This window comes from Tympanuchus pallidicinctus, unplaced genomic scaffold, assembly GCF_026119805.1.
Source record: "Tympanuchus pallidicinctus isolate F22 unplaced genomic scaffold, pur_lepc_1.0 scaffold3, whole genome shotgun sequence".
Taxonomy (NCBI): domain Eukaryota; kingdom Metazoa; phylum Chordata; class Aves; order Galliformes; family Phasianidae; genus Tympanuchus; species Tympanuchus pallidicinctus.
Genome location: NW_026294747.1, coordinates 56072401 through 56092996, shown reverse-complemented (window position 1 = coordinate 56092996; position 20596 = coordinate 56072401). Strand labels below are relative to the sequence as shown.

General features: G+C 44.0%; 1 protein-coding gene across 1 annotated transcript in view; it reads left to right on the top strand.

The window, feature by feature from the left end:
- Window positions 1-20596, top strand: part of MDGA2 (MAM domain containing glycosylphosphatidylinositol anchor 2) — a 303099-nt gene that overhangs the window by 104233 nt on the left and 178270 nt on the right. Inside the window, exon 4 of the mRNA XM_052692294.1 lies at window positions 16594-16768. Coding sequence (XP_052548254.1) covers window positions 16594-16768 — 175 coding nt within the window. The remainder of the gene's footprint in view (window positions 1-16593; window positions 16769-20596) is intronic.

Here is a 20596-nt window from a genome sequence, read left to right as displayed (position 1 = left end):
AGGATTTTGAGAACAAGCTTCAAGATTGTTGAAAAAAATCACCAATTTTTTGTGTGCTTGCAACTGTGTTTTCAATGAGCCTGCATGCATTCGCTGTGAATTTTCACATGGAATGCATAGAGCTGCAATCAGACATTCAACTCAGAAGTTTGGTCCTGACTCTTTACCAGACTTTTCTAAGACCTCTCTTAACAGAGTAAGATATCCCTTGCTTCACAATCACACCTCATTCACGTCATTGCTTCTTGGCAGTATGTATATTTGCAAAGAGATATTGTCAAGGATGAAGCACAAGAGGTTTCATCGAAAATCGTTGATGGGCACAATGAGAACTCAGTAAGAAGTGCAGCCAGTGCCATTGAACCAGACTGCTGCATCAGTTTCACAAAAATGAGGTCACGTATCCCACTGGTTTTTATATTTTTGTTGCTCTCTTTTTATGTTTTAATGAAATATTTACATATATATAGAATTGTTATGTACGTACATTAGCTGCATTATATTATATATGCAGCCCAAGACAATTTTTCTTCACTCCAGTGCAACCCAGGCAAGCCCAAAGGTTGGACCCCTATGCTTTAAATCAAGATATATCCATCAGGGCAAGTGAAAGATAGTCACACAAAATCCAGTCACCCTCTCAGATGAGAATATTGAGCTTGCAGCTGCTAAAGTGCCAGCAATCACTGAAATGAGGCTGTCAGAGAATCATGCAGAGTTGGAAATGATATCCAGGTGGGTGATTTTTACCGTACCAGCTTCACACTGACCCTTGTGGAAGCTTAAAAGCTGCCAAAAATCCTCTACAGGAAGTTTCTGAAGAACACAGTGCATGAATCTCCCACCATCAGAACAAGACTGAAATTCTTTAGCTTCCTGAAATGTGGATGTTTCTCCTCTGGATGGATCTCCTCATTCTTCTCCCCTTCCCTTGGATCTTCCCCCCTGACAGGATATCTGTTCGTAGAATCACAGAATGACCAGGGTTGGAAAGGACCTCCAAGATCATCCAGTCAACATACCACTTATTGTCAGTTTTTGTTTTCCTTGTTCTAAATGTGTCTTAACCCAAGGTGGAAGTTGGGCTGATAGGATGAACCACTGGCTCAGGAGAGCTGCAGAAGTGGCTGTTTTTCCATGGCCGTTGAGTGGAGTAGCTTCATTGTCAAAGGTGAGATGGGTGGTTTTGTAAGGAGGTGTGTTTTTGAGAGGTCTTGCTCATTGCAAAGCAGAGAAAGAATCTGATGAATAAAGAGAGAATTTAGTAACCCAAGGAGTCCCGCAGAGCACGCAGATCTGCTGTGGCTGAAGCAGAAGCAAGTTCTGTGGTTTATGAGTGGATAATTCCTAAGGAAATACTTGAAAATGATTTTTTCTGGAGCAGAAGGGAGGAGTCATTCCCATTTCTTTGGGTATTGTATAAGATGTGCTCTGAATCTGAGGATAAAACCAGTGAGCTTCTGGTATCTTCTCCCATAGCAGCAGGAAGTGTTTGTAGATGGACACGGTTAGTTTTGCTGCTGTATCATTTCCAGTAACTAAATCTCTTAGATCCCAAAGTCCAGACGTGTAGTAATTCCTTTGGGAAGGAGTGGGATGACTCCAAGTTTGATGCTGGTGCCTCCTCTGCTTTACTCCACCATTTGGCCCCAGAGCTGATGCCCTCCCAGGGGGGGATTTATTTAAGCCCAGTGTGTGTTTTCATGACTGGTTCCCTGACTGAGCACAGGAGGCATACTTGTTCCTCAGAGCCTTTTTCTTAAATCCCACCAAATTCAGGGGGAAGAATCATAGAATCATAGAATCATAGAATCACCAAGGTTGGAAAAGACCTAAAAGATCACCCAGTCCAACCGTTCACCTATTCCCAATGGCTCCCACTAAACCATGTCCCTCAACACAACATCCAGCCTTTCCTTGAACACCCCCAGGGTCGATGACTCCACCACCTCCCTGGGCATCCATTCCAGTGCCTGACCACCCTTTCTGAAAAGTAATACTTCCTAATGTCCAGCCTGAATCTCCCCTGCCGTAGCTTGAAAAGAAGACTCAAAGCACAGGGAGCTGAGATCTTCTGCATAGCACGTGATAGTAATGGCTGATGGTCAGACTTGATGATCTTGGAGGTTTTTTCTAACCTCAGTGATTCTATGATAAGTTAGCCAGGACCAGAGATGCCATCCCATCATTTCCTAGCTCCTGCAGCTGCAAGTCTTTAGATTTCTCTCCTGACACTTTTGATCACCCTCAGGTTGCAGCACATTGACTCACCAACCAACTTCCTTGCTGCAGACCACAGAATCCCCTTGCATCACAGAATCACAGATTAACAGAATGGCCACGGTTGGAAGGGACCTCAAGGATCATAGAGCTCCAACCCCCTGCCAAATGCAGGGCCACCAACCTCCACGTTTCATAGCAGCCCAGGCTGCCCAGGGCCCCATCCAACCTGCTCATGATCGGTATTTGGATTCCCACAAAGTGGGCTGATTGGGGTTATGTTGATCCATAGCAACAGAAGTGGTTTTTTTTTTTACTCCCCTGAATTATTGACTTGTGTGTGTGTGAATGGCTCACGGATAGAACAGGAGCAAATTGGGTTGTTCCTGGTGTGACCATTACGTTACCACTCTGTGATCTCTCTGTGCTGCTTCATTCTCTGTGCACCTACCTGGCTGTTCTGGTAGATCATCTGGAGGGTGCTCTGTAACCGAGGCTTGCTCCCACTCTGTTATCAGAGTGTTTTTAGGCTTGTTTTCCCTCCTGGAGACTCCCTAGGCAGCTTAGGCACGTGCAGTCTTTGCTGTTTTGCTTCGTTTTGTTTTTTTAATAGATTGCTCTGTATGTTAGCAAAGGAAAGAAATCTGAATCTGAAGAGGAGAAGCTGATCTGTAAATAAGTGGAACTGTTTAATCTACATGTAAATGTTTGCCTTTTCAGCCAAAAGCGATTGAAAAGAAGACTCAGCTGTCTGTCCCAGCTCATTTGGTATGCGCTATTACTGTACTCCATAAAAAGTGGCAGCCAGTGGGGAAAAAAAATCAGCTCAAAATGTCATCGATCTGCTAAGCGTGACTGTAGGGGTTGCCTAAGGGATGAGAGCTTGGAAATTCCTTTATGGGATGCAGAAGTGTTTCTGTGTGCTTGCCTGGGAGACAACGTCTGTGTGTTTTGTTCTGTGTTGTCGTCTTCTGTGTGGGCTGCAGTTGTTTTGCATAGCAATAAGTTCATAATTAGACACCAAAAAAAGTATGACTCCAATTATTCTTGATAGCGGTTTCATTAGAGAGGAACTCCGCTGTGCTGTGTGACTGCTCCTTCATTTTGAGTGGTGTGGCTACCTCTGCTTACAAAGGTACAGCCCTGCTGTAGTCCTGGTGGGTCCTTGTGAGCAGTTACTGCATCGTTACAGGCTGATTCCTTTCCTGCACATTTTTGGGATCCAGGAGACAAAAATAACAAGCGAGAATCTTTTTCTCCCTGTACGTCTATCAATCAAAATGATAAAGATATTTATGACTTGCACATTTTAATGGTGTAATTAGATATAATTACATGTTCAAATGATTACACATATGAACACTAATTACATAATTGAAGACAATTATGCTAAATAGGTAAATACATAATTAACTAAACATCTCTGGTAAAATCGAGGAAATTTGTACGCCATCCAAAGGAAGGAAAATCACAATAAACAGTAAGTAGTAACCCTGTGGGTCTGACAGTAGAAATGGAGAGAGATGCCCAGAGCCTCAATAGTATCCCCAGAGCAGAAGAGCCTTTGGGTGCAGATCACAGAATCATAGAATGGCCTGGGTTCAAAGGAGCACAGTTCTCATCCAGCTCCAACCCCCTGCTGTGTGCAGGTCACCAACCAGCAGCCCAGGCTGCCCAGAGCCACATCCAGCCTGGCCTTGAATGCCTGCAGGGATGGGGCATCCACAGCCTCCTTGGGCAACCTGTGCCAGTGCCTCACCGCCCTCTGGGTGGAAAAACTTCCTCCTCATATCCAACCCAAACCTCCCCTGTCTCAGTTTAAAACCATTCCCCTTGTCCTATCACCATCCACCCCTGTAGATCATTACCGTGTGCTGGGCAGTGCCAAATAAATGACTGCAGTGACTGTCAACTTCACAAGTTTTAAACATTTGCTGATTAATTTATGTCTTTCCTTTGGAAATCTCTGCTCACTCTTGTTTGATAATAGGATGTTTACCACAGCCTTTGCTCTACATTCTGCTCCCATAGCCCTGTCCTTTATTTTTCATTGCGTGCTGAACCAGGTTCTTTTTCTTAATTAATTTCTGTTTGCTGTTCTCTTGATTTGTGGCAGCTGTTCCCTGCTCCCTTTCCTTGGCACTTGGGGGGAGTCATATAAAGGTATGCCAAGAAAGCTCAACAAGACATGAATGATGCTATTGGTGATTATTGAATTTCTGATCCATTTTCTTCTTCTTGTGTTCTAATTTGAAAATAAGCTCTAGTCTCAAAGTTGGGAAGACTCAAACACGTGCTGCATTTGTTTTCCTTTTGCAAATATTGTGCTTTTTACGACTTTTGTGAGGGTGGATGGTGATAGGACAAGGGGGAATGGTTTTAAAGTGAGACAGGGGAGGTTTGGGTTGGATATGAGGAGGAAGTTTTTCAGCCAGAGGGTGGTGAGGCACTGGCACAGGTTGCCCAAGGAGGCTGTGGATGCCCCATCCCTGCAGGCATTCAAGGCCAGGCTGGATGTGGCTCTGGGCAGCCTGGGCTGCTGGTTGGTGACCTGCACACAGCAGGGGGTTGGAGCTGGATGATCTTTGAGGTCCTTTGCAACCCAAGCCATTCTGTGAATCTGTGGTTCTTTTTGAATCAGTTTGCATCCTTGGCCTTCCTTTCATCATGGCAATAATTTGTTACTGTTAGCCATGCAGCAAGGTTATATTTTGGATGTGGATTTTTTTTTTTTTTTTTTTTAATGTTAATAGAAATAATACCAGTGTTTGATGATTTCAGTTGTTCCCTCTGATTTCTAATGAGAAGTAGTGGGGTTGGTGCAGTCCGTGGTTTTTGCTTAGCAGCTGTTGATCTTTTTGGGTTTTAGCTCTGCTGATAGGATGTCGTACTGAGTTGCAGCTTCAAGATTACTTCTGGATTCTCTTTTCTGTTTTCTACCCACCTCCCCAGTTCTGCCACCTTTCAAGCAAAAATTGATGTCGTTTCCATCCATTGCCATCATAGCTAAATAGGGTAAATGTCAGGATCACACTCTTCTTTTTAGCTCTGTCAGTTTAGAAGGTGCACCTCAGCATGCATGGAAGAATACAGCTCAGTTGATGCTAATGGATTCCAGAGATTGTGCATTGATTCAGGAGGTGGTCTGGGAATGAAGGGGGTGTTTGCCTCATGCTTTGCAGGACGCCATGCAGGGAGAGCTCAGGAGTTGCTGGTAGTGTCCAGTGAGGATGTGAAGGCAGTGCCCAGTGGTCACCAGAGCTCAGTATTTGGAAGGGATTTTCCTCTGCGTGCAGCAGGGCTGCTTATCAGCAGTGCTCGAAATAAAGCACGATTCTCCCGGATTACACCTTATGAAGTTTTTAAAATGGGAACTAGTTTAAATAAACAGACTGATATTGCATCGCAGGAAATCGATAAGCCTGGTGCTATTTGCAGAAGACAATGCAGTGGAAAAAGAGCCATTTAAACCCGGCGGTTTGCGATGCTCGGTTAAGTGGATTTAATGTGCTCGAGCAGAGGTGTGCCAGCTCAGCGTGGCGATGCCCAGTGCGGGTGGTGGCGCTTTGGCCCTGCAGCCCCACACTGTGCAGGTCTCCAATCTCATAGCATTCGCCATCTGCACTGAAATAGCTTTCCCTTGTGATCCTATTTTAGCTACGCCATGCTGGCGTCAGCCGCTGCTGCTTTTGTTTTCTTATTTACAGACGTATTTATTTGTGACGCTTGTCAGTCAGTTGGGAGGCTGCACATCTGCTCAGAAACATCCTCACAGAACGGCCTGGGTTGTAAAGGAGCACAATGCTCATCTAGTTTCAACCCCCCTGCTATGTGCAGGGTCGCCAACCGGCAACCCAGGCTGTCCAGAGCCACATCCAGCTTGGCCTTGAAGCATCCAGCATGGCCTTCCTGCTTTCCAGTGCAGGCAGCAGTCAGGGTTTGTGTTAGGAAAGATGAGAAGAGGGATGTTTCCTTCTGTCTTCCTCAGTTTAAGTGTCTGGGTGTGCTCTGGCCCTCTTGAGCACTTGGCTGCTCCCAGGGGTCTTGCAGAGAAAGGAAACGGGCAGAGCGCAGCAGCAGAAGCTCTGCTGCCTTAAGGAATGCTAAAATAGGAAAAAAATAAAAGCATCAGTTTTACACTGCCTACATTTCAGGATGCCTTTGTCACTTTGAAATGCAGTTTTATTATGAAAACTGACTTTAAAGTTAAAAAAAAATGCTGTTTAGCAGAGAGCTTTTCCTTTCTCTGTTTAGACTCGAGTCTTCTGAGTTTAACAACAGAAGCATGTTTTTATGCCTTTCTGCTCTCAAGGGAAACAAGCAGCTCTGGGAACAGAGGAGCTGATGGCTTTTGGCTTCCTACTTCTTGTGCTCTGGTTGCGCTGCTGCTCCCCAGAGTTCTGTCCTGCACATCCCTGTCCCCAGGCTGGAAGGAGATATGGCCTCTGGACACCAGGAGTGTGGGATCTGTCAATGCCTTTGTCAGCCCTGGGGGAAGTCAGACACTGGGCTTCAAAAGGTTCTGCAGCCATTTAGTGTTTGGATCTCCTTGCTTAAAAAATGGGGCTAAAATAGCTGTTTAGGGTAAGGGGAGATCTTGATGTCTTGGAATCATGTGAGGATGGGGTGTGGGTTCCAGCAGGCAGCAGTTGTGCAGGGGAACAGGGCAATGGAAACCCAGCAAAGGGAAGGTGGCTGCTTTGGGGCCATGAAGGTGGTTCCTGCAGTGGAGGACACAGAGTTTGTATCCATGGGTCTGTGCTGACCCCCAGTGCTCCTGGAGAGGTCTTTGGCACTGCTGACTGTGATTTAAGGAAGCACTGAGGATGAAGGATCCTTTGTATAAGCATCTTAGGTTGGAGTGGCTGGGGGAAGCCGTGCGTAATCTGTTCTGTCATTGCCTTTCTTTGCCCTCTTCTGTTGAAAAATGATCTTCTATCAACTGCTAATCCCTTGTTCTAAAAGTGTTACTGCTCTACCTCTTCAGTCAGTATTCCAAAGTTGCTGAGCTTATATGCCACGTTTCTATGACTTTAATGAGCATGGTGGCTTTCTCTGTACCATTCTGCAGTGGTTTGTATAACCATCAGAATGGGACCGTTGCCTTAGATTTTATTCCATCTGATTAATTTCTGTTTGCTACCACCAGAAAACCTCTCAGTGTTTTGATCCAACAGCTCAGAGTAGCGATGGAGCTGGCAAGGAGCATGTGGCTAGCTGTGGTTCCAGCTTCATCCTCAGTCCTTACAGTCACAGCTTCTAAGTCAGGATGGGGCCTTCCCAGCAGCTCATCTGTGCAGATCCTCACTGTGAACACTTTCCAGTGGCCACCAGATTCTCAGCTTTCTCATCACAGCATCGCTGCTGTAACTCATGTGACTTTGGTTATACAAAAGTCTCCTTGCAATGGTGAAAATTTAAAAAAGTGTCTTGTATTTATTTGCCTTCAAACCATTTAAGAACTATAGTGAATGCATTTCCATGCATTTTAAGTTATGAGGATGTATTTATGACTCCAGTGTTTTAACATAGTATATACCAGCATTGGAAGGCCAGCATAAAAATTAGTAACTGAGAATTCAAACGGTGCTGTGCCTCCGTCATTCTGCCCTTAGATCATGTTCTTTATCATGAGGGTGAAGTTGTATTTCATTTTGAAGCAAGTTAATGCTTCTGAATGCAAATCCTAAGAGAATAATAAAAACCATATCGTTCACAGGTCTTCGGATCATTTCACAAAGCTCACTGAATAATTTATTTGATGGTCAGTGAATAATTTCCCATCAGGAATGCCTAACTGTGCAAGGCATTGTATGTCTTGCAACTGTTGACATTGTTGAAGTTATATTGACATGGGTGGAAGTAGGGCTCCGTGAAATTAATGGAACTCAGTCCTTTTCAGTTGATGCTGAGAAGTTCAGCTGCTATACGAGATGGAAAAAGACTCCATCCTTCAGAGAAATATTGATAGTAAAATGTATATTGATTAATCAGTAGGAAAGCACAATTTTTTTGAAGCAGTGAAGCTTCTTAAAGTCATAAGGAAAATCATTATAGTCAAAGGAGGATAAACTACTGCAATTAATTATTTAGCGGGTTACAAAAAGATGTTTTGAGAAGATATCTATGGATGTTTCCCCAGACACCCCCTTTTGATAAAGAAAACCAGGCTGTTACAGGATCCTGCTTATCTTAACGCAAGACGTTGCTTTGCTTATCTAACAGAATCGTTTTTGCAATTGAAAGCAAGTTGTTTTACCAGCCTAGAATCATAGAGTCATAGAATCACCAAGGTTGGAGAAGACCTCTAAGATCATCTAGTTCAACTGTTCACCTACCAGCAATATTGCCCACTAAACCAAGTCCCTCAGTACTACATCTGAATGTTTCTTGGACACCTCCAGGGACAGTGACCCACCACCTCCCTGGGCAGCCCATTCTATTGCCTGACCACCCTTTGGGAGAATAAATTTTTCCTAATAACCAACCTGAGCCTCCCCTGGGGCAACTATTCACCCCACAGTTGTAATGATTTGCTCATTAATTTCTTCCTACATTGTTCAGTTCACTTAAAATTTCTTCATTTGTGTGTAGTCCACCTTTAGATTTTCAACCTTCAAATGAAAGAAACCCTTCCTCCTTCCTCTGAAAAATGGAAGAAATTCTTCATGTTGGTGTTCAGGCAGTTTAGCCATGTGTGATGCCTAACTTGTTCTTTTATGGCAGTGTGTGTTTGCCAGCTTAGACCCAAACTACTTCAAAATAACAAAGTCAGCTTTTCTGCCTTGCAAGCTGCAGTTGTGTTAAACATGTAGTTCTCTTTGAAAAAAGCTCTTTAGAGAAAGCATGTGCTTCCCTCATCTTACTCCTCTGTGCAGGTGGGGATGCGCAGCCCCCTGCCATAACCCTTCTCCATCATTTCCTGGGTGCTGAGTTGTGCTCTGGTGGAGCTCTGCAAATGCCTTCTCAGCATTTATAGGAAATAAATCAATGTGTTCTCTGAGGGGAAACGTACAGCAAATGTAACAGGAGAATTGTCTGGAGGACAACTTGTGTTTGCTGATGGCTTTGGGTTTTGTTGCCTGGCCATTCTATTCCTCCACATCTGGGTGTTATTAACATTACCCTCCTGGTAATGTTAATAGGGATTTAAAAACGAATTTGGGCTGCTTAAAAGGTGTATTAACCCATTGTTAATTATACTGTGTCTATAATGAGTGATGATTATACATCAGATCTGTCTTCAGACCTAGCAGTGGCATTCCATCCACCATTTTCTCCAGTGTCACCTCAGGGTCAGTTGGTGCCCTGCTGTCACACAGTGAGTTGCTTGGCAAGGGGATGGGAAGAGGTGATGCCTCAAGGAGTGCTGTAAACATTTCTCAGTGCTACGAGGAGTTGGAGTTGCTGTGCTGTGGGGAGGAGCTGCATTTTGCTCAGCATATCTGTGAGATTTGTGCATGCAGAAGGTCAGTTCATACGGAAATCCTGGCTTGTGCTGCTGGGGCTTGGCTAGCTGTTGGGTGACTTGGCTTTAGGTTGAGAATGGAAACATCTGTCTTGCAGTAGCACAGAAGTTTCAGAAATGAAGGGATAGGTAGCTCAGGTCTATATCAGATGCTAATGTCTTCAGTTATTCTTCCTGCCCCATTGGTTTATTTTCCCTGCTTTTCCTTGTGTTATACCAGTCGAACTGGAAAGCAAATTGTGAGGTCTGTGGCACTGAATCAGAACCGATCACGTGCTGCGTGTTAACACTTGCTGTCTTTGATCAGTTTTAGATAAGTAAAAAACCTGTGCTTTTCTACATCGACCCACTGAAGCATTAGTTTGTGTGTAAATGTGAGCACCTGAGTTGTCCCATGAAAGCCAGTGGCACTGGCCACCTGCCTGTTTTCTGTGGACATTGCTCAGCCTTGTCTCTGTGTTGCTGTGAAGTTAGAGCAGGGCTGGTACTTGATGTTCAGGGTGGCACCTCAGCTGCTGCAGACCTGAAATAGATTTGGAAGTGGAAGAGTCTCCCATTCTGCATTTGGTTTCTCACTGTCAGCAGCTTAGTAGCCCTGTTGAAGATGGAGGATTATCATTTTTGGCAGTAAGAAGGACTTGCTTGGGATTGGCTGCTATGCCAGTCTTGATATTTCACACAACAAATTGTGTGCAATCAACACCACTTTTACTAGAAGCTGTTTTTATTCGATACAGCAGTATTTCAGACCTTGCTGTATCAAATAAATAGGAGGAGAATCTCGTATACCACTGCAGCATCCCGATAGCCCAAAGCAATATCTAGTCCAATAAATGTGGACGTTTTGTACCCTCTGTGCCACTGGGCATGCTGCATCCTGTGGCCCTGCTTTACTATAAAAGCCATCGAAACTCAACACCTTCTGCCTTTTTTAATCCATACATGTAACTAATCCTGTAACTTAGAGACGTGAATGTTCTCCTTTACATATGGTGGGGCTGAACTGGTGAACGCCTGGAAGAATTGCTGGAGTCAATGTGAGCTTGCAAAGTAAGCACAGTGCAGAGTTGTGCTGGCCAGTGGGGTTCAGATCAGTGCTGCAAGGCCCCGTAGAAGGGAGGGACACAGATGGGTGCTGCTGGTGGGGATCTCCATGCCAAGAACACTGACTATCTCTGTGCAGAAGCCTGAGGGTTGGACAGCCCAGAAATACTGTCTCTTCCACTCGATGTTGATGTAAACACATAAAGCACAAAATGGAGATGTTTGTGCACAATAACCAGAAATCACTACAGCCCATTGTTTAAGACATAGGGTAGAAGAGAGGGGAAAAAAAAAAAACCTCCTTAAATGTTTCAAAACATTCCTGCTTATGAAGAATCAGGAGGTGGAAGAAATATATTTGGAAATCAGAGATTCCCAGGTTCTACATTTGTTTGCTCACTGATGGCAGCTTTCCATCCCCATCCAAAATAGTGCAGCTCTTAGGAGTTGGGCTCAGTGATCACTGTGAGCCCCATCACACTTCAGTATTTTGCACCGTGTCTTCTGTGCTTATCATGAAGGTGAGTGCTTTTGCTTTTGGTAGCTGCTGCGCCAGTCATTGCTTTCACGAGAATAAAACTAATCTGGAAGAAACACAAATACAAGGGACTTTTTTTCCTCTTCTTTGGTCATACTTTAAGATGGATTTTTCTGAAGGTTCGTGTCTTTATGCATAAAGAAATGTAGCACATCCCAGTGAAGTTGTGCAAAGAGCTCTGTCACACCTGCTGACATGCAAAGGAAGACTTTAATCTCAGGTGGGGATTTGGGGATTTTAGCAGTGGTCAGGAGAGACTCCACATCCTTGTTTCCTTAGCCATATCAGAGGGCAGCAGCTCAATTGGTGGCAGTGAGATGCCATACGATCCCAGCCCAGCATGAGGTGTATCTATTTTAAGGCATGTATTTAGTGTGTTAGATATCAGTGCTGCAGTGCACAAAACAGACTGTCAGAACTTTGTTTTCTATCAGCTGTTTCCAAGGGAAGAATGAAAATATCCTGTGCTAATTCTATTGAAAATATTGAGTGGTGACACCGCCACTCCCAGGTCACCCTGTGCCAGTGCTGGACCTCTCCTTCAGAAAATCATAGACTCACAGAATGGCCTGGGTTGCAAAGGAGCACAGTGCTCATCCAGCTCCAACCCTCTGCTGTGTGCAGGTCGCCAACCAGCAGCCCAGGCTGCCCAGAGCCACATCCAGCCTGGCCTTGAATGCCTGCAGGGATGGGGCATCCACAGCCTCCTTGGGCAACCTGTGCCAGTGCCTCACCACCCTCTGGCTGAAAAACTTCCTCCTCATATCCAACCCAAACCTCCCCGTCTCACTTTAAAACCATTCCCCTTGTCCTATCACCATCCACCCTTGTACTGTCCATCCTACCTGGTGGAATATTTTGAGAAAGATGTTTCCTTGGAGCTGATGCTCCCCTCTCAGCTCCTGTCTCCAGCTGATGAAAGCACTGACCCAAAGCAGATTGCAACCCAAACCCTAAATCCACGCATTTTTCAGAAAATCCATTGACGGCATGGTTTGTTTTTATTGTTGATTTGGTTTGGTTTTTGTAGAAGTAAGAATTCAGATTATATGATTTTAAAGATATTTTAAAGTTTGCTGATATTTACTATTTTAATACATAGAATCATAGAATCACCAAGGTTGGAAAAGACCTTCAAGACCATCCAGTCCAACCGTTCACCTATTCCCAATAGCTCCCACTAAACCATGTCCCTCAACACAACATCCAGCCTTTCCTTGAACACCCCCAGGCTCGGTGACTCCACCACCTCCCTGGGCATCCATTCCAGTGCCTGACCACCCTTTCTGAAAAGTAATTCTTCCTCATGTCCAGCCTGAATCTCCCCTGCCGTAGCTTGAAGCCATTCCCCCTGGTCCTATCACTGATGACACGAGAGAAGAGGCCGACCCCCAGCTCACTACAACCTCCCTTCAGGAAAATATATAGACAGTAATACAATCTTTGGCAGATGTTATTGAAAACTTAAATATTTTTTTTTATCTGCTGCTTTGTCTGGGCAGGATTAGTTGGTAGAATCTGAGTTATAAAAAAGTAAAGTCCGCAGTTGCAGGAATGCTGCCTGAGGGCACTGAAGCTGTAGAGTGAAATATGGTTGTGCGTACCAGGGCATCCACTTCAGCCAATCCAGTGCTGCCAAAGGTGTTGATGATTCAGGGAACAGTCATGCATCCACAAATCAGAGGAAGATGTAGGAATATAGAATCACAGAATCGCCAAGGTTGGAAGAGACCTCCAAGGTCATCCAGTCCAACCATCCACCTACCACCAGTATTTCCCCACTAAACCACATCCTTCAGTACCACATCTAAATGTTTCTTGAACACCTCCAGGGATGGTGACTCCACCACTCCCTGGGCAGCCCATCCCAGGGAATTACCACTCTTTTGGAGAATAAGTTTTTCCTAACATCAGTCTGAATCTCCCTTGGTGCAACGTGAGGCCACTCCTTCTCGTCCTATTGCTAGTTGTGAGGGAGAAGAGGCTGACCATAAGTAGGTACAACCATTTAAGTCATGCTATGGCCAGATGGGTTAGAACGTAGTCATTCATAAAGACTGAATTATTGTGAATGAATTGTTCATAAGTTGTCTTTGACATACACATGTTTTATAAGAAGAAGAGGAAAGTGTGATTTGTTAACTAAAGACCAGAATTATGGCAGAGCAGTGATGGTGTGTGGGTGACATATCCCAATATGCAGTGGTAACTGAGTGCTTTGGAAACTGTGTCCTCAGAAGCAAGTGAGCGCGTATCTGTGTGATGGATTAACATCTGTTAGTTCAGTTTGTGCATGCTATGATGTGCAGGTGTAGCTCTGTAATTAAAAAAGTTTGTGTTATGACTAGAGATGGCTCTGACCTCTTGATGAAACAGAATTTATTTCCTTCCTGCATTATGCACGCTGTGTGGATAGCACGCAGGGTGTGCTGCGTTACTTCTGCTTTAGAAACAGGGTTCTAAGCAGGAAAGAAGGTAATGCACAGCCAAACCTGACAGCTGTATCTGATAGGTACATCTGGTTGAAGGGTTGCTTTGTGCCAAGTAATGGGGAAAAATGCAGTACCTGAACTACGTGCATACTCAATCTGCTTTAAAGATATTTCAAAATAGATTATTTATTATAATTTTATGTATATATATATTTATATAATATTTATTTATTTAGAATCCCCTGCAGTAGAGAAGCAGAGATGCTTGTTTGGGTTTTGAGGCCAATACCTGCCATGGTGTCCTATGAACCCATGGTCCCCATTTTCCCACCCCCTCCCCACCCTGAAAGCAGCATGATGTTGGTTGTGTGACAGCAATGATGTTGGTTGTGTGACAGCAATGATGTTGGTTGTGTGACAGCAATGATGTTGGTTGTGTGACAGCAGTGATGTTGGTTGTGTGACAGCAGTGATGCTGGTTGTGCGACAGCAATGATGCTGGTTGTGTGACAGCAATGATGTTGGTTGTGTGACAGCAGTGATGTTGGTTGTGTGACAGCAGTGATGTTGGTTGTGCGACAGCAATGCCATGAAGGTCGTTGTGTTAAGCATTGAGGAGAGCTTGCATACCCAAGGATGGATTAAGAGGTAACCCCAACAGCTTGCAGTGAGTGAAGCCGTGGAGGACCTCGATGAAAAAAGCTGTTGAGGCTCAGACATCTGGCATTCTGATGCCCAGTTTCTTGATTAATGCATTCACATCGTGTCTCAGAATCACCATTCTTCTGAGTTCATTCAATGAACTACAGTGCAGTATTGATCAGAGTGTTTTCTTGTGTATGTTGAGTTAAAGCTAAGGTAAATAATGACCTGAAGTGAAATCAGACCACTGACATTGCTGAATATCTTTTAAGAGATGATCAACTACTCCTTTCATTCTTCAGGAGTCTCCACACACACTACAAAATTATTTACTTAGTTGAAATCATGCCTCTTGCCCCTGAAGCATATATATATATCTTCATGTTTAAAGCTGTCTGTGTCTGTTTACAGCCAAACACATTCTTGTTGAAACACTTCATAACAAGGAGAAGATTGGTACATCCAGATTAAGGCTCAGGGTTGGAAGGCGTTTGCAATTATAAAAGGCAAAAGTGGCATCTTCCATAGAAATGCTACTGTAATTTTTGATATAAATTACATAGAATTATCTATAGAATTATCTATAGAATTATCTATTAATTTGTAATTTTTGATATAAATTACATGGAATTATCTAGATGCTGTTAATACCTTCAACACATTATTTAGATTACATGTTCTTTACTAGGAGAGGCTGTATTTCATCACTTGAAACACTTTGAGTGAGAGGAATAGGAAGAAGAGCAAAATCTTGCCATCACCTTTTTTCCATCTAAAAATCAAACACAACTGTTTTGATAGTTACGATTACACAGAGGGAAATAAAACATACGAGAGTCTCAGTAAGTATCTTAAATACTATTTTGAGATGGTTTGTAAGCATTTGAAATATATATATGATGAAATTGTGTTCTGCAGCATGTGAACACTGTGTGTTCCAAAATTATCCTGCAGCACATTTATATGGATGATTTAAAAGCCTGAGAGCCAAGAGTTTATAATAGAAGTACAGACAGATTGAGGCTGGTAAATATAGCAGCACTAATAGTGTCTGAATGTTGTAGATGTGGAGTTTGGCATATTTGCTTTATTCCAAAGCAGCAAACCCATGCAAGAGTTATACAGGTCACCTGGCAAGAGGGCAAAGCCACTCAGCCTTATGATTTTAACAAGCCAGAAAGAGGTGAAAAATGTTATGAAATATTTCTTACTGTGATTTCAGCCTCCGAAGCCGCACCTGCACTTGTTTCAAGGGGAATAGAATTGATGTAAGCTGCAACCTTCATGAATTTAGGGACATGGTTAGTGGGTATGGTGGGGATGGTTTGATGGTTTGGCTTGATGATCTTTGAGATCTTTTCTAACCTTATTGATTCTGTGATTCAGTTGCTTTTCCTTATGACTGGTGACCCTGGCTTTTCTTCTATTCTAGCTTCCTAAAAGAAAGTTCCTTCTGCAGTGGTAGGATGATGATTGTCTGAGCCTCAGAGGGCAAAGGAGGAGGAATAACTCAGTTCCAAGGACTTTCTCCTTGCTGGCTTGTTTGCTGGTTAACTTTACAAGTAACTGATGCCTAATTTTCATGGAGGGTTTGCATTCCTGTTGGGTATTAAATGCAAAAGCCTTTTGCAGTGACCGCTGGTCAGCCCACATTGCTGCTGGGAGCAATGGATTCCCACATCAGATGGTGGTGCAGTTTCTTCATGGCACATTTTGTCTCTTGCCACTTTCTGGAATGGCTGAGGTTTGCTTTATTCAGTGGGCTATATGGGTTTTATTGAGTCAGCACCATGGGAGCTTTGTTTCCTTGCTGGACTCCTGACCCTGGCAGCTGTTGGGTGCTATGGGCAGTTTGATGACTTTGAAATTGAGCAGTTCACTTCACAAAGTCTGCACATTGGGAAAATAATTGCTAGAGTAAAATGCGAAAGGCATTTAAAAAAACAAAGAAGGAATAGGTGCTTAACATCAGATTTGGTGGTAGCTGTTCTGAAAGTACTTCCCAGCGTGCCCTCGCCTTTGATGAAAGCGATTTCAGAAAGCATGGTTTGCATTCACAGCACGTGCTCCCGCTGAGATGTCTGTTAACGGGGAGTTCTTCTGCAGCCATTTCAGCTCTGTGTCACCAGCGGGGGCTTGGAGTTATCCCCCACATCTCTGCCACGCTCCTGGCTCTCCAGCCGCAGGTGAGATCTCCAACCTGCAGCTTCAAGTAACGGTCTTTTTCTTTTTTTTTGATGCTTGCTCAGATCAGGTGGACCAAAACAGCGGGAAGTGCATCTGACAGATTTCAAGACTCGAGCGTCTTCAATGAAACGCTGCGGATAGCCAACATCCAGCGCCACCAGGGAGGCCGCTATTACTGCAAGGCCGAGAACGGCCTGGGCTCACCGGCCATCAAGTCCATACGAGTGGACGTGTACTGTAAGTAATGGCGGGGAGGTTCTCCCTGCGCTCTCCTAGAGAGAAGGGGCTGATTTGCAGGGCTTCTTAACATACTGTCAACCCCACAGCCACCACGAAACCACGGGAGTTCAGGGCACGTTGTACAGCTTTGGGAGTAGTTATGCTCAGAAGTCCTGTGGCTGCTCTGGCTGAGGTCAGGTGGGGCTGCTCTTCTATGGACATATCTTAAAAACAATAATTAAAAACAACAAAAAAAAGTTCATAATAAAAATCCATCTCAGCCTGGTTTGTCAGCAGCACGCTTACGTAGTACGCAGCCCTTAATTTAGTGCGTTTTGACTGTTGTTCCTGTCACAAGTGATGAAAGGGGAAATGCAGGTGATTTTGTCTTATTTTGCTTTAATTGCTGCTCAGATCGGTGGGTTTGTGATTTCGGTGGCAATCTCTTCACGTTCCCATGAAACTGTTTTAAAAGCTACCCTTGAAATGCTGGGCGGTGAAAATGGTGAAAGTATGGAGATTGTGGTGCCGTTGGTCACCTGGGCTGGCAGGAAAAGAGGAGACAAGTGAAAGCATGAAGGATGTATCCAATGTGCGTGCACAAAAGGGGATAAAACTGAAAAAAAATCCCAATCTGACTTGTACATACGGCAGGATCGGGTGAGGCAATGAAGCTCGTTTGTAATCGGGTAGTTTATCACTCTAGGTTTAATGACAAACTCTGTGTTTGACTCTATAAATTATGTGATTGGGTTCAGCTGTTGGAAAGAGATCGGAGTGCTCCACACAGCTGTAGTGCACACTTCAGGTTAAGGGGAACAGTCAAAAATCTCTTTGAAGTACTTCAAGGATGGAAAATCTTCGCAATACACATTTGGAGACTCTTCTGATGCAAGCAGTGTCATGCAAACAAGTGTGTTTACATGCACATAAATAGTTAAACTGAGCCCTTCAAAAACAAGCCTGTCTTGTGACTTTATAAGCACTGAGCTTTTGTTTCCCCAAAAGTACCCTCTGTCTGTCAGTTGAACCTCAAGATATTTGCTACTTCAGGGACCCAAGAGCTGGGGATTTCTGTGCTTCCCTTATGGGATGGTGGAATTCCCTCCTGGAGGATTTTCTTGCCTCGCAGAAGATTTCAGGATGTTGCCAATGAGTGCACTTACCTTCATGATATGCTTAACTAGCCATAACTTATAACCAGTGCCAAAATTCTACCTCCTTTATAAACAATAATTGAATTAGTAAGTAATTGTTCATTAATTTGTTGAAGTCCAATGAGTAGACAACACAGTGCTTGCTGTGAGGTTGGCTTATTTAAGCGAGCTTTTCTGGATGGCATTGAAGCAAGTCTCTTTTGCCCCAGCACCCACTTGTTAGATTCTCCTTAATTGTTCGTGTCAGGTGTGGCTGTGAAACTGCTGCTGGCAGGATGTGTTGTCTGGAGGTTGTGATGCTGTGTGGTCTGAGCAGGGAGAGTTATGAAAGGTTGCTTTGACGTGCTGTTTCTTTTTCAACTTGGAGAGTGAGTTCCTTCTGGCAGACAGCCTGTTCCTCCCATCATGCTTTATTTAGCTATTTGCCTGTGTTCTTGAATTTGTTGTCTGGGATTCGTTACGGTTTTATTTTATTTACTTATTTATTTAACATCACATGCTGCTTCTCAATACACCTCTCATACAGATGTATTTCTGGAACGTGACAAACTTCAGGTTCCAGCTGTGATTAAATCCCAGGTGATTGCCCATCATAGGCAGGCAGATATTTCACTGGGTATTGTCATCTGCTATTGGTCAAATACGTGTGGGCAGACTGGTGTGCAAAGCTCGATACCAGTGCAGATTGGATCTAGCTGTGAACAAGATAGGACTGAAAAGACTGTGCCCCACAGAGGTCAGGCAGGTTGAAGCTCATAGGACACAGAAGCACTGCAGTAAAAAATGTTTTTAATTTTGTGATGAAGCCCCCAAATTGGTTTAAGTAAACAATTAGAATATATATATTTCTGAAAAAAAATGCATCACTGAAATATTACCATAGAATCATAGAATGGCCTGGGTTGAAAAGGACCACAATGCTCAACCAGTTTCAACCCCCCTGCTATGCACAGGGTCACCAAACACCAGACCAGGCTGCCCAGAGCCACATCCAGCCTGGATACATTACTTCAGAAGCATCTTGGCTTGTAAAGCTGAAGCAGGAAAATGATATTAGCATTGTGTTCCACATTGGTTTTGGATCCAAGAATGCTTTTGAAGAGCTGATTTAAGTCTTCAGCCTCAAATGTAAAGTTTGAAATGACACTGTGTTTGCATAGCCTGAAAAAGAGAAAAAAAATCCAAACCAGAAAATCTTTGCCTCCTCATTCATCTCCATTACCATCTTGCTGGCTGCATGAGAGATGTTAACATCAACACTTGGAAGGAAAATAGCACTCTCTGATAATTTCCTGTTCTTCATTTTCCACTTAGCTGTGGTGTTTGGCAGCACTTGGAACCTTGATCGAGCTGCTTGTGGAAGGGGTGGCAAAGCCTGGCCTGGGTCTGTGTGTATTGAGTGGAGGGTTGCTTGATTTTTTGGACTCCTTGCAAATGCTTTGCTGTTTGTGCCATCAGAATTCTGCCAGGTGCTGCACACAGATCTGCAAATGCCAGGTGGTTTATCCACTAGGAGAGCCTCTTATCTGATCCGTTTCCCATGATCTCAGATGGCTCTGACCAAATCTGAGCGCTGGGGCAGCTGTGCATGGATGGAACTGCAGGTGGAAAGTGTGGCTGTGGGAGACCTCATTGCCCTAAAGGGAGTGCATAAACATGGGGAGAACAGCTTTCTTCATGGGCAGGTGGTGATAAACAGGGGGGAGGATGGCTTTAAACTAAAAAAGGGGGAGATTTAGGTTAGAATTTAGAAGGAAATCCTTTAGTTGGTTTTGCCATCATTCTGATTTACTGCTTTTAAATAACTCTCTAGCTATTGCTCTGAATTAAATGCTGCTTGAGGACACACTATTTTTTTTGCTAAGTAGTTAAAAACAAGAAACAAAACCCCCAGACATTTGCTAACTACACTCTCAGGTAAGGAACACAGCTAAGGAGTTGAAATAAACATGTGCAATCATTCAGAAAGTGGCCAGAGGTAAAAGCTGGACCGAAGGGAAACAGCTGCTCTGTGGAGGATGAGGAGCTGATGCTGTTTATGGCCTGGCAGGTAACTGAGTGCCCCCATGGGCTAAGTTTACTTGGTTCACATCTGACATGCTGGCTAGATTACTGAATCTTGGAGCTCCAGGAAAATCTCTCGGTTGCAGCATTGCCATCAAGGTGCACTTGGTTGTCATGCTGCTTTTAGTGATGTACGGAGGAGAGGAGGGAATTCTCTGGGTGCTTCTGCAAGTGGTTATGTTGGAATTGTACCTACTTTATTTACAGCTATCAAGGATAACACTAAACAAGGCCATGACCCCTTTCTTTAACATATACAGATCTAAGTCAAACCTTCAGAAATACCTGTCCTGTTTGGTCTGGTGTCAGAATGCTTGGATATTTAACAGTGGATGAAATACAATGATCCGGTGCTGCCAAAGTTCTTGTTCCATTTGTGGCTGTCCTTGGAAAGGGAGAGGAGTCAGGGTCTGGTCCTGGGCAGGAACGAAGCATCCTTTGAACACTTTGATAGGACAAGGGGGAATGGTTTTAAACTGAGACAGGGGAGGTTTAGGTTGGATATGAGGAGGAAGTTTTTCAGCCAGAGGGTGGTGAGGCACTGGCACAGGTTGCCCAAGGAGGCTGTGGATGCCCCATCCCTGCAGGCATTCAAGGCCAGGCTGGATGTGGCTCTGGGCAGCCT